This window comes from Xenopus laevis, chromosome 5S, assembly GCF_017654675.1.
Source record: "Xenopus laevis strain J_2021 chromosome 5S, Xenopus_laevis_v10.1, whole genome shotgun sequence".
Taxonomy (NCBI): domain Eukaryota; kingdom Metazoa; phylum Chordata; class Amphibia; order Anura; family Pipidae; genus Xenopus; species Xenopus laevis.
Genome location: NC_054380.1, coordinates 11,136,888 through 11,150,074, shown reverse-complemented (window position 1 = coordinate 11,150,074; position 13,187 = coordinate 11,136,888). Strand labels below are relative to the sequence as shown.

At 43.3% G+C, this 13,187-nt stretch overlaps 1 protein-coding gene across 3 annotated transcripts in view; it reads left to right on the top strand.

Moving 5' to 3' along the window:
- The window catches only part of galnt14.S (polypeptide N-acetylgalactosaminyltransferase 14 S homeolog), a 210,525-nt gene extending 206,025 nt beyond the window's left edge, over positions 1 to 4,500 (top strand). For 2 of the 3 annotated variants that reach the window (XM_018264922.2, XM_018264921.2), the window contains exons 14-15: positions 2,254 to 2,373; positions 3,459 to 4,500. In XM_018264922.2, coding sequence (XP_018120411.1) covers positions 2,254 to 2,373; positions 3,459 to 3,623 — 285 coding nt within the window. In that variant the 3' untranslated portion in view covers positions 3,624 to 4,500. The remainder of the gene's footprint in view (positions 1 to 2,253; positions 2,374 to 3,458) is intronic. The other variant, XM_018264923.2, reaches the window with a different exon arrangement.
- The last annotated feature ends 8,687 nt before the right edge of the window (positions 4,501 to 13,187 follow it).

Sequence of the window (13,187 nt, the reverse complement as noted above, 5' to 3'; positions counted from 1 at the left end):
TTACTGTCACCATCTTACACTATTGTCTCCATCTTGTCCTACTGTAATCCTTTTGCTCCACTGTCTCCATCTTGCCCTACTGTCTCCATCTTTCTCTACTGTCTCTATCTTGCTCTGCTGTCTCCATCTTGCCCTGCTGTCTCCATCTTGCCCTGCTGTCTCCATCTTGCCCTACTGTCTCCATCTTGCCCTGCTGTCTCCGTCTTGCACTGCTGTCTCCATATTGCCCTGTTGTCTCCATCTTGCCCTACTGTCTTCATCTTGTCCTACTGTCTCCATGTTGCCATACTTTCTCCATCTTGCCCTACTGTCTACATTTTGCCCTACTCTCTCTGTCTTGCCCTACTCTCTCCGTCTTGCCGTACTGTCTCCATATTGCCCTACTGTCTCCATCTTTCCCTACTGGCTTCATCTTGCCCTACTGTCTCCATCTTTGCCTGCTGTCTACATTTTGCTGTACTGTCTCCATCTTGCCCTACTGTCTCCATCTTTCCCTACTGTCTTCATCTTGGCCTACTGTCTCCATCTTTCCCTACTGTCTCCATCTTGCCCTACTGTCTCCATCTTTCCCTACTGGCTTCATCTTGCCCTACTGTCTCCATCTTGCCCTACTGTCTCCATCTTGCCCTACTCTCTTCGTCTTGCCCTACTGTAATCATTTTGCTCCACTGTTGTTATCTTGTTCTAATGTAGGTATATTGCTCTGCTGTCTGGCTTCATCTTGCCCTACTGTCTCCATCTTGCCCTACTGGCTTCATCTTGCCCTACTGTCTCCATCTTTCCCTACTGGCTTCATCTTGCCCTACTGTCTCCATATTGCCCTGTTGTCTCCATCTTGCCCTACTGTCTTCATCTTGCCCTACTGTCTCCATGTTGCCATACTTTCTCCATCTTGCCTTACTGTCTACATTTTGCCCTACTCTCTCCGTCTTGCCCTACTCTCTCTGTCTTGCCGTACTGTCTCCATATTGCCCTACTGGCTTCATCTTGCCCTACTGTCTCCATCTTTCCCTACTGGCTTCATCTTGCCCTACTGGCTTCATCTTGCCCTACTGTCTCCATCTTTCCCTACTGTCTCCATCTTGCCCTACTCTCTTCATCCTGCCCTACTGTAATCATTTTGCTCCACTGTTGTTATCTTGTTCTAATCTAGGTATATTGCTCTACTGTCTAATGCAGGAGTGCCTACACTTTACTAATGAGAGGTCTACTATTAGTGGTTTTGTCCCATTATGATCTACATCCATAAAAGCATTGTTAGCATTCTGTTCCATTGTAAACATTACTTAATATTATACTGAGTTATGAGCAAATGTATATTGTTTAACTAACAACTATTTATTATGTGACTGTCACAATCAGCTCCCTAAATCCAGAACTAGTGCTAGGCTCACGGTCACGGCTCAGTCTTCTGCCTTTAGCAACCGCTTTGGCTTCGGGAGGAGCCCTCAGCTACTCAGATGCCACCAGGTCTTAAAATGAGAGGAGCAAAGCAAAAGTTCTGGACAAGCAAATCGTTACCAAGTTTTAGGATGGACGGCAATACCAGGTTCCCAAGGGACAAATGAGGTCAGACAGGCTAGGGTCAGGTCAGGCAGAGTTCAAGCAAGGTCAGACAGGCAGAAATCAAAACCAGAAGATTTCAACAGAATAAGGACACCCAGGAACTAACAAAGTAGACCTAACAACTGGGCAATGAGTTTTGGCCCAAGGCCCCTTTAAATATTTAAACTTCGCTCCAAAGTGCAATGACGTCATGACACTCGGAACATAAAACCTGGAAGTGCCATAGGATCGAGCACTGGCGGAGAGGAAGGACTAGGGTTGTTGGCTTTCCTGCCGGCCCAGACCAGCAGGTAACCTTATAGTAACTTTAATAAATAAACTGTTCTAAATATCTTAATGAAAAGAATGAATGAATGATTTAGACAAGCTGTTGACAGTGTCTTGAGATCTACTGATCACCAGCTAATGGTCTACTGATCCCTTTACTGTATATCTACCTTTTGGGCACCCCTGGTCTAATGTACAATAGGTTAGTAAATGTTGCCCGCTTTTGCTAAAGGCAGCTCAATCAGGTGCTAACTTTCCATTAGCCTCTTTGATCTTAAATATGTACAATGTGAAGTTTTCTGTAGGACTCACTAACCTGCATTCTCTCTCTCTCTCTCTCTCTCTCTCTCTCTCTCTCTCTCTCTCCCTCTTTCTCCCTCTCTCTCTCTCTCTCTCTCTCTCTCTCTCTCTCTCTCTCAGGAATGGGTATATACTCAGGTTCAGCAGATCAGCCAGGGGCAGCTCTGCATGTCAGTGCACACCTTATTCCCAGGGACACAAGTCGTACTCTTGCCCTGCAAGGAAGGAGATGGGAAACAGGTTCATTCCAATTATTTCATTATTTGTTCCCCTACAGATATAATTTTTTTAACAAGCACAAGCCTGTTGTTGGAACAGAACATAGCTTCATAATCATGTATATAGCAGGGAAGATAAGTACTAAACACCTCAATGTTTATCTCATTAAATACATGTCTAATGGGGTTATTGACATGAGATTCAGATGTCTGTAACAACCCAAGTAACCCACACATACAAAGAACTCAAAACAAATAAGTCTATAAAAGTTATATGTCATAAAGTGGAATGACACAGCGAATAAGTATTGAACACATGAAGAAAAGATGGTGATGGTCTTCAGGGCTCTTACAGACAAACGTTTTTACCCGTGGTCCCCTGCATTCCTGTTTCATGCGTTCAGCCACAGGAGTAGACGCACTGAATTCTTTCAATGTGGCTGTACTTACAGAGACGCATGTAAGCGCCGAATGCAACATGCTGCGTCCCAACCTGCGTTCTGCGCTTACATGCGTCTGTGTAAGTACAGCCACATTGAAAGAATTTAGTGCGTCTACTCCTGCGCTCCCCTGCGGCTAAACGCATGAAAACGCAGGTAAAAACGCTCATCTGTAAGAGCCCTTAGAAAGCAATCCTGTCCCCTATCAGTGCAAATTAATATCAGCTGATTTAGTCGTAAGTACTGGCCTATAAAAAGGTTTCTCATTATCAACGTATCACACAAGAAGCATCTCATGATGGGTAAAAGCAAAGAGCTTCTTCCTATCCTTATTGTTGCAAAGTATACTGATGCCATTGCTTCTGAATGTTCCAGTGAGCACCGTTGGGGCCATAATGTGTAACTTCATTTCACCCAAAACCTGTCTACAGTCAGTTGGAAATTCATTTAGTCAGAAAAGGAAAGTCTTGTCATGTTGCTCACACCATAAGGCATTCCTATTGTCACTAACTTAATTTTCTGCTGATTGTAACCAGTTGGCTGAAAAGAGCCGCAGGTAATGCTGTTGCTTCAATATCATTATATTAGCAGTTTAGCTGGATAAAAAAATGTCAACATTTATTGCAGTAGATTTGCCTTTCACAATTTTTAATCCTTTCTATACCAGAGATGGAGCAAAGTGGGTTCCCATATTGAGCACATGGCATCTCGCTTCTGCCTGGATACAGATATTATAGGAGACACGGAGGAAAGCAGAGAAATTGTGATCAACCCGTGTGAGACCATGGCCATCAGTCAGCGCTGGGAGATGGTGCTCCACGATTTAAACTGAGAAGACCAATACGAACGGGAACCTCAAGAACCCAAAAGCTTACAATTCAAGGCAAACGCAGGCATCGGGGGAAAAGAAGGTGGATCCAAAATGGAAGCAGTAGATAAAATAATCAATGACCAATTCCGGGTCAGACGCTTTCTGGGTTCTGGTGATATTCCCATGCCACTGATCCAATGAAAAGAGGATTAATATGTCTCCGTGCGGCGGAACAGAAGCACATGATTAGTGGGAGCCGACATCAGCACAAAGGGTTAAAGGGTTCTATGCTCATTTATTGCCCGTTTTTACCCACGTCATTCCCAGAATTTAGCTACTTTTCTAATCTATAGTTTCTGTAGCCAGAAGTCTGTAGTTTACTTTGAAACCCTTTGAATATAAGCACCAGACCAAGCTGGGCAGACTCACTTTCAGGCGATATTAGAAGGACTAGTAACAACCACAAATAGAGGTTTCCGATGGCTTGGCACTTATTTCTCTCCTGTATACATTAACATGTTTCCTGTGCCATTCTTAATCTTACGGCAGCAAAGTGAGCCTGCCCAGCTTTGGGAATGGAATTCATAGCATTAGTGGGGCTAAGGCAAAACCTTCCTATTTCTAATACTCGTTTTTCCATTGAACTAAATAAATATATATTTTCCTTGATTATGAAGATATAGATGATTATACTATGAAGAGAATGGGGACAATGCTGAACTGTGATCTTGATTGGCTGTAGTAACTCAATGCACTAATGTTTCAGAGGGAATGGGGGGGTTGCAGACTTTATAATTCTGGATTTACCAAAGTTTTATTAAACTGTTGAAGAAATAAAAATGCTTTAAAGATTTGTTCTGCTAAACTCTAAAAATAAAGATACTTTTTTTTTTTTTTTTTTTACATAAAACCGTATTATAGTTTTATGTTTTATGTTTTAGTTAAATACTGGGCACCTTTTTGAATATTGGGACCTAAAAAATGCATTAGTGATGAGCAAACCGTGATATTTGCCGAAATGCATTGGAGTTAATGGGAAAGTAACATTACATTTCCAATTAGGGCAGAGACACACGTGGAGATTCGCTGGGATTAGTCGATCCGCGACAAATTGACACTTCTTCGGGCGACTAATCTCACTGCAATGCTCTTCGTTTTCTGAAAGTCGCCTGAAGTTTCCTTGTGAGACAACTTCTGGTGACATCGGATTCTAGCCGGCGGGAAGGCAGTTCGGGGAGTCGCCCAAAGAAGAGGCGATTTGTCGCCGGACGACTAAATCAAGATGTCAATAACTCAGGATGGGCACAACTACCCTAGATATTATAATATATAGTGAATAAAGTACCCCCTCTTGTAAAATATAAGGATATTATAAGTTACCGAGGAGTTTCATGACCATATAAAAATACGAGGCCAAAGGTAACTTCTAATATCCTCATATTTTGCAACTGGGGGTACTTTATTTATTATAATACACAAGTTTTAGGGAGTCATGTGACAGAAATGACATCAGAACTCACCGTTTATAACTGATGACATCAGAACGCACCGTTTATAAGGATATAATTTACAAGATATTCATGGCTTTTGTGTATTATATATATATATATATATATATATATATATATATATATATATATAAGGCCTCGGAGGAGGCCGAAACGTTAGTCTCGCATACAACAATAAAATTTTTTATAATTTATATAAGACCTGTGAGTGCGGATCCTCTGTGCTAATTATATATATATATATATATATATAGACCTAAATCCATTCTCTCATGTCTCATACTGTACAAATGAAGGTCTGTTGGCTTTTAACAAACTTTTTATTCTGTGCCGCTGGCCCTGTTGTGTTTCCGTTTAATTATAAAAAATAAGAGCAATAAACAGACTCACCTTCATAAATGTCACTAATTACCCCACCAGAGGGCAACGCACAATTACCTGAGTGCCAGCACAGCCCAAAAAATGACCCAGAGCACCCAACAAACCATGAATATTACAAATCTGTCCCCTTTAGATGAAATACACGTATTGTGGCTGCATCTTGTGCTGCGGAGCAATATCAGTATAAATCCTCAGTATCGAGCCATAAACTCAGGCGTAAATTTCCCCATGGAATCTAAAGGCAACGGAAACGCTTAAAGAAAAAATATTCCCTGTTTCTAATCAGAGTTCATCCTCCATTTATCCTCCTTTATACAGGCAGGAATGGACGGGAGCTCGTACAAGGGATTCCCGCTCTGTGTATTGGAATTTATTGGGCACCATTTGAGAAAATTATCCCTAATCCAACGCTGCACCCAGAAATGAAATGTAACCCAATTGACGCTCAATTTAATAAAAAAATTCATACAAATTCTGCTATAACTCTAGACACGGAGCGTCAATGGCGGAGCTCAGCCGGACCAAAATGCCGTCCTGCTCGATCGCTGCTCTCGCGATATGCCGGTCACTCCTCGCCGGCTACTACATCAAAACCACATACCGCTGTTAAGGCGCTGATCAAGAATACCAGGAATCCGGCACAATTAACATCAAGATTCGGCTTTATTCACACATAGGAAGGATAACAGTGGAGGGTGTACATTCTAACGCGTTTCATGCCCAATAGCTGGGCACTTCATCTGATGTTATTGAAAAGAACTCGTGGAACAAAGCTGATCCAGGGACTGGTCCAATTATCATCTTGGAGTCAGGAAGGAATTTTTCTTAGCAAATTGGAGAGACTTCAAATTCGTTTTTTGCCTTCCTCTGGATCAACTAGCAGTTATGCAGGTTATATATAGACAGAAACGGTTGAACTTAATGGACGTGTGTCTTTTTTAAACCCAAGTTACTCTGTTACTATGCAGAGCCAATATATAAATCAGACCAGTCCTTGGACAACACTGTTATTCTGCCTCTTGGACAACACTGTTATTCGGCCTCCAGCTCTTTGGAGCGAGGAAATGTAGGGGAGGTGTGCAGAGAGACCCAAGGTGGGTGAGAAGGCGGCATTCCCACTGGCCCAGGTGTATCATGAGTATTTCTTAGTTTGCTTGTTAAAGAGGGAATGGTTTCCATAGTTCTTCTTTAGACTTCTCCTTACAGGGGGGAGTAAATGTGCTGGAGGGCTTGAGGCAAGAGCAGGCTTCAAGGCAATAGTACTTGGCTGAGCACCCTTCTTGATCATCCCCACCCACATACTGACTCCAGGAATCCACAGGCACATGTCTAAGGTGCCTACTTCCAGTTCTGGGTTAAGAAGCCCAGGACCCTAAGGAAGTCAACGCTGGTGGAGGAACCAAGTACAGTTACTACCTCTGCCCTGGGAAGCATTCCCTGAGGGAGCCCAGTATATTAAAGTGATACTGTACATACATAACCTAACTGTCATATTACTGCCCTGTGATCTATTTGCACTCCCAGTGTACATAAATATCATCTTATTCTTTGTTCTTGCTGTTGAATAGATTTTCTTATCCTGCTTAAAGGGCACTTACGCGCTTGTGACGCCCCGTGAATGCGCATAATGATCACATCGTGGCATTCGCTCAACATGAGCATCCGGTGCCTCAACAGGGCCACTCGTACCAGGAGCTCCTTCCCGGTGCGGTTGTTACCCCCAACTGAAGTGCAGGTTCTATCAGCCTTCACCTTTGGTTGAGGATTATAAATGTTGGCAACAGGTGCCCTTTAATAACCATTGGCACCCAAATCATTTCAGTATTTCTAATGAAATTGCAAGTGAGAGTTATAATTCAGCTACAACACCCTTTCCCTCACCATGTCTGCTGGGGCTCAAGTCTGACTAATAGGAGAACGAAAACCTAACTAAAGAAAAAGACTGGAAATGTTGTACATTATGTTTTGTGCTTCTGCACCAGCCCAAGGCACTTGCCCCTTAGCAGTAAAGATCTGTGTCTCCAAAGATGCCCCAGTAGCTCCCCATCCTCTTTTCCGCTGATTCACTGCACATGCTCTGTGCTGCTGTCACTTACTGAGCTTAGGGACCCACTCACAATGTACAGTACACATAGAATAGAAATGTCACAATATAAGGCTGATTAGTAATTAATACACATAATTACTACATGGCAGCACAGAAACCAGTGCAATTAGCATCAGAATTTAATAATCAGCAAACCTGTAGCATCAGCTTATATTACAGGGGAAGCTCATTTTCTGCTGGATAATTAGTGACGAGCCCTAAGCTTAGCTTCTCAACAGCCAATCAGAGCCCACTGAGCATGTGAGTGTCACAGACACTTTCCAAGATGGTGACCCCCTGTGACAAGTTTGAAGTCCTGGATCATTGCTGCTATTGACAAACTGAAACTTCAAGCTGGTGCAATAAGTTCAGTAAATAAAATATGAAATTTTTAGCCATATTCATTTTCAGTTTTCCTTTAAGGTCCATTATACAGACTTCAAGATCACTGACCATCTTCCACCCGTATTTACACATCCAAATATACAGAGCAGGAATGTTCTGGGCACACAATAAGCTATACCCTCATACTGTACTGTCTAAGGGAATCAATATGGCACCTCCTCCCATATGTATAAATACAAATATACAGAGAAGGAATGTTCTGGGCACACAATAAGCTATACCCTCATACTGTACTGTCTAAGGGAATCAATATGGCACCTCCTCCCATATGTATAAATACAAATATACAGAGCAGGAATGTTCTGGGCACACAATAAGCTATACCCTCATACTGTACTGTCTAAGGGAATCAATATGGCACCTCCTCCTCCCATATGTATAAATACAAATATACAGAGAAGGAATGTTCTGGGCACACAATAAGCTATACCCTCATACAATACTGCAGTGGTGTAACTAGGCAACTACAACAAAAATCTGCCCTGCCACCCCCTATAAAACTTATTGTGGCTCCAGCGGGCCCTAAAGGGGTGCAGCCACACAACCCGCGAATTACACCCCTGCTGTGTGGCAATGTGGCACCTTCTACTCATATGTATAAATACAAATATACAGAGAAGGATACATTGTTATGTATTTAAAAGAAACCAAAAAAAAAAAGATAAATCATTGGTAAGTTTCCCCCTTTAATAACCAAGACAGTGAATCTTTCTGGCTATTCTGTATAGGAATATAAATAAAGATGACTCGGTTATGATGTCAGCGCATTACTCATTATTCAGTGTTTATTAACGTTATCCTTGGCATTCTGGCGCTGAACTACTGAACACAATATTTTCTGCCTAACGGAATAATTTAGCACTCAGCCGCATTATAATTAGTATTGTGACATTTCTATATGGCTACAACTTTGTTCCCTTCATTCATAGCCATTATGGTGCTTAGAATCAATACACAGTCATTAGTTTCGCAGCGGGATTACATATTAAATCATCTTCAGTCAACTTGATTACACACACAGCATTATACACAATGGGTTGTCGGGTTGTCGGCCTGCGCATGGGCTCTGAGCTTCCCTTTGTTCTTATTGCCAGTAATCACTAGCAGGGAACAGAGCTCCGCTGAGGGGTGCAAGTGGGGCCACTGAGTTGCACCCTATTCTTTGCTGAACTCCCCTAGTCTCCAGGGAGACTGATGGAGGGACTAATTGCTAAAGGGAGAGACTCCTGAACAGACAGACATACTGTTAGAGACACAGACTCTTGAGACACAGAAATGGCTTTCAGGAGGGGCTCCCATAGCCCATAACAAGGTTACAGATATACAGTATATGAACATTGGGGTAGCAGTCACCCTGCTATAGTTCCAGGGATACCCAGGGCACAAATAAACACTCACTCACCCCAAATCTCCCCCTAACTGGCCTTCAGACTGGGCCCACTTAGCTCATAGCAAGGTTACAGATATATAGAAACATTGGGGTTACAGTCACTCTGCTATAGTTCAAGGGGTACGCAGGGCACAAATAATCACTCACCCCAAATCTCCCCCTAACTGGCCTTCAGGCTGGGCCCCCTTAGCTCATAACAAGGTTACAGATATATAGAAACATTGGGGTAACAGTCACCCTGCTATAGTTCCAGGGGTACACAGGGTACAAATAATCACTCACCCCAAATCTCCCCCTAACTGGCCTTCAGGCTGGGCCCCCTTAGCTAATAACAAGGTTACAGATATATAGAAACATTGGGGTAACAGTCATCCTACTATAATTCCAGGGGTACCCAAGGCACAAATAAACACTCACCCCATATCTCCCCCTAACTGGCCTTCAGACTGGGCCCCCTTAGCTCATAACAAGGTTACAGATATATAGAAACATTGGGGTAACAGTCACCCTGCTATAGTTCCAGGGGTACCCAGGGCACACATCAGCACTCACCCCAAATCTCACCCTAACTGGCCTTCATTCCACAATTCCCCATAAATTTGTGTAACACCCTCTTGGCGACCCCCCTGGTGCCAAGGTTGTACCATCTTACCAACTCGGGTCCTGAGTTCCCTTTGCAAGGTGAAAGGTACTGGGAAACTCTTCTCTGGCAGTGCCTCCACCTAATGGGGTCCTGGAATACAGCTGAGGATAGTCCCATTAGTAAACAAATCAATCACACACTTTTTTATATAACAAATATAACTTTATATAACATAAGTGCAAGTTTAAAGGGGAAGTAAAAGGTAACATTTCACACATAAATGCATTTTAAAGCATGACCCACTACCCTAGAACATGTTGCAGTCCAGTCCTGGTGATTCCCCGACCAGGCAAAGTCCCGCACTACTCCTTTTGGCATCACAACAGTTCCATCCCTTGTCCCCAAAAGAGAACAGTTCTAGGTAGCGCTACCTGCCCACATCCTTTCCCACAGGAAAGTGTTGCTCCCATGTGGCAGGCTCACAAACAGCCTGTTTCCATAAACAGGAGATTGCTGGATCCTCATCCTTTCCTACCCTTCCCAAAGGTAACACTCACCCAAGGGAGTCATACAGATTTTAGTCTCACACAGAGCAGATAGGCATCCACAGCAATGAAGATTCTTTATAAGCTCCAGACTCGCCCAGTCGAGCACACACAGAAACATCCTAGATCCTATTCCTTTACCTTTCCAGGCAGACTCAAACAGAGATGAATCAGGCATCCAGATTAATCCAGCTCCCAACGCTGTCTATAGCGCGAGCTCTCACGACATCCATGCTGAACTGCATCTCTCACCCTCTCCAAAGGTGAATACAGAAATCCGGCAAATCCAAACTCCAAACCATCCTAGTTGAGTTATCAAGGCACTGGAGGATCCTGCCCAGCCTTTGGCAAGCCTATCGCACTCCACTGTAGCCTACATTTTGCCGGTGGTGTCACTATCTCCACAGTGAAACAAAGTTCTGCAGTATATAACAGCAATCACTGTAAATTGTAACTCCAATCACTGACTGAGCACATGGCATCCCCTTTCATAGGGTTGCACAGCACCACCTTGTGGTTACTTTTGGGATCAGCCATGCTGCACCAATCCAAAGGCTCTGCCCCTGGAAACTTCAGTCAGAAAACCCATATCTCAGACCATGAGGCTCCCGGGAGGGGAGTTAACCCTTAGACCAGTGATCCCCAACCAGTAGCTCATGAGTAACATGTTGCTCTCCAACCCCTTGGATGTTGCTCCCAGTGGCCTCAAAGCAGGGGCTTAATTTTGAATTCCAGGCTTGGAGGAAAGTTTTGGTTGTATAAAAACCAGTGTACTGCCAAACAGAGCCTCAATGTAGGTTGACAATCTACATAGGGACTGCCAAATGGCCAATCACAGCCCTTATTTGGCACCCAGGAATATTTTTCATGCTTGTGTTGCTCCCCAACTGCTTTTACTTATGAATGTTGCTCATGGGTTCAAAAGGTTGGGGATCCCTGCCTTAGACCATAGGATTAACTCTACAGGTCCCTACATTAGTTATGCCAGTGAGACTGGCCCATCCATTTACACCCTTCCTGGGAGGCCATTTCCCACTGTCATCTTGATCACCGTTTTGCCAGATACTGTAGATACGACTGACTGTACTATTCAGCTTTTCGGAGAGGAGTTAATCGTAGCTTGTGGTATCTACAATACATCCCAGTGAACCCTTCTACCCCAAAACTCTGCACGATTATAGCTCTTTTGTTCTAATATATACATTGCTTTTTTCTGGCAGGTAAAGCGGTTTCCTTGTTTGAGATGCTTTCATAGTGCATTAAGGACTCGTTGCCTCAATCATATCCGTGTAATCGGAAGCTATCTATCACTGGCACGACATAATGACATTGGACATTACAACACTGCATATAAACGAGAATAAAGATGGCTGCTCGGGCCGCCACGTGCTTGGCAGGAAGAGATGTTGTTACAGTTCTGATCCACATTGGGAATATTGGTTTATACACATGCTCTGCCCCCGAGGCAAACACGCTAATGACACGGTTCTTTGTGCCAAGGTTCTACTGAGCGTCCCGCTATCCAATTGTATTACAGAGCTCAGACGGCTGATTCCATTTATGAAATAACTCATGTCACCCCGAACAGATGAGACATTTAGAAAGCAAGTGGAATTTAACTGCGCTAGCAGCAATTTGCTTAATTAATTTGTCTGAATGGAACGATGAAATTAATTCAGGAGCAGCAGCAATTCGACTCCAGGTGTTACGACCCTGGTATAACAAAGTTGTCTGGATGATTTAACCTCTGTAATATTACAAGTATGGCTTTGAGAAGTGGGGGGCCTGAGAACCCTCAAACCTGGACAAGAATAATAGTTAAAGGGGAAGTTTACATTAAGCTTAACATTTAATATGATGTTGTAAATATTGAGGAGTCAATAGTGATTTCAAGTCTCAAGCTGAAACAATGGGGTTTAGAATTAGAAAGTCTTTTTATACCCTCTCATTTAGATTCAAATGAGTAATTGGTTTGCTCAGCTAACCCTTCCTATAGGGCAAATTCACTAAGCGCCGAAGCGCCAAACGCTAGCGTTACTTCGCTAGCGTTTGGCATTTTCGTTACTGCGCAAATTCACTAACGAACGCTGGCGTAGATTCGCTAGTGTTACTTCGCACCCTTACGCCTGGCGAATTTTCGATACGGACGTAACTATGCAAATTCACTAACGCGCGCAGTGTACTGAACGCTACCTTTTACGCTAGACTTCCTTCGCCACCTCAGACCAGGCGAAGCGCAATAGAGTAGATAGGGATTGCTTCAAAAAAAAGTCAAAAAATTTCCCAAAAAACGCTGGCGTGTTTTCTACATTATGGGTGATAGGCTGAAAAAGATCGAAATTTTTTTTGGGGCTCCCCTCCTTCCCCCCTACATTTCCTGACTCATGGCAACTTACCTAGACAGTGGGCACATCTGTAGGGCAAAATAAAAAATTTATTTGATGTTTTGAAGGTTTTCTAGGCATTTGTAGTGCTGATACGTATTCCTCCATTGAAATTTCAATTTGGCGCCGTATGCAAATTAGCCTTCGCTAGCGTAACTTCGCTTCACTTAGCGAATCAACGCTAGCGCAACTTCGCAACCTTACGCTACCCCTGAGCGCAACTTCGGATTTTAGTGAACTTGCGAAGCGCTGGCGAAACTACGCCTGTCGAAGTGTGGCAAAGTGCGGCGAAGTGCGGCGAAG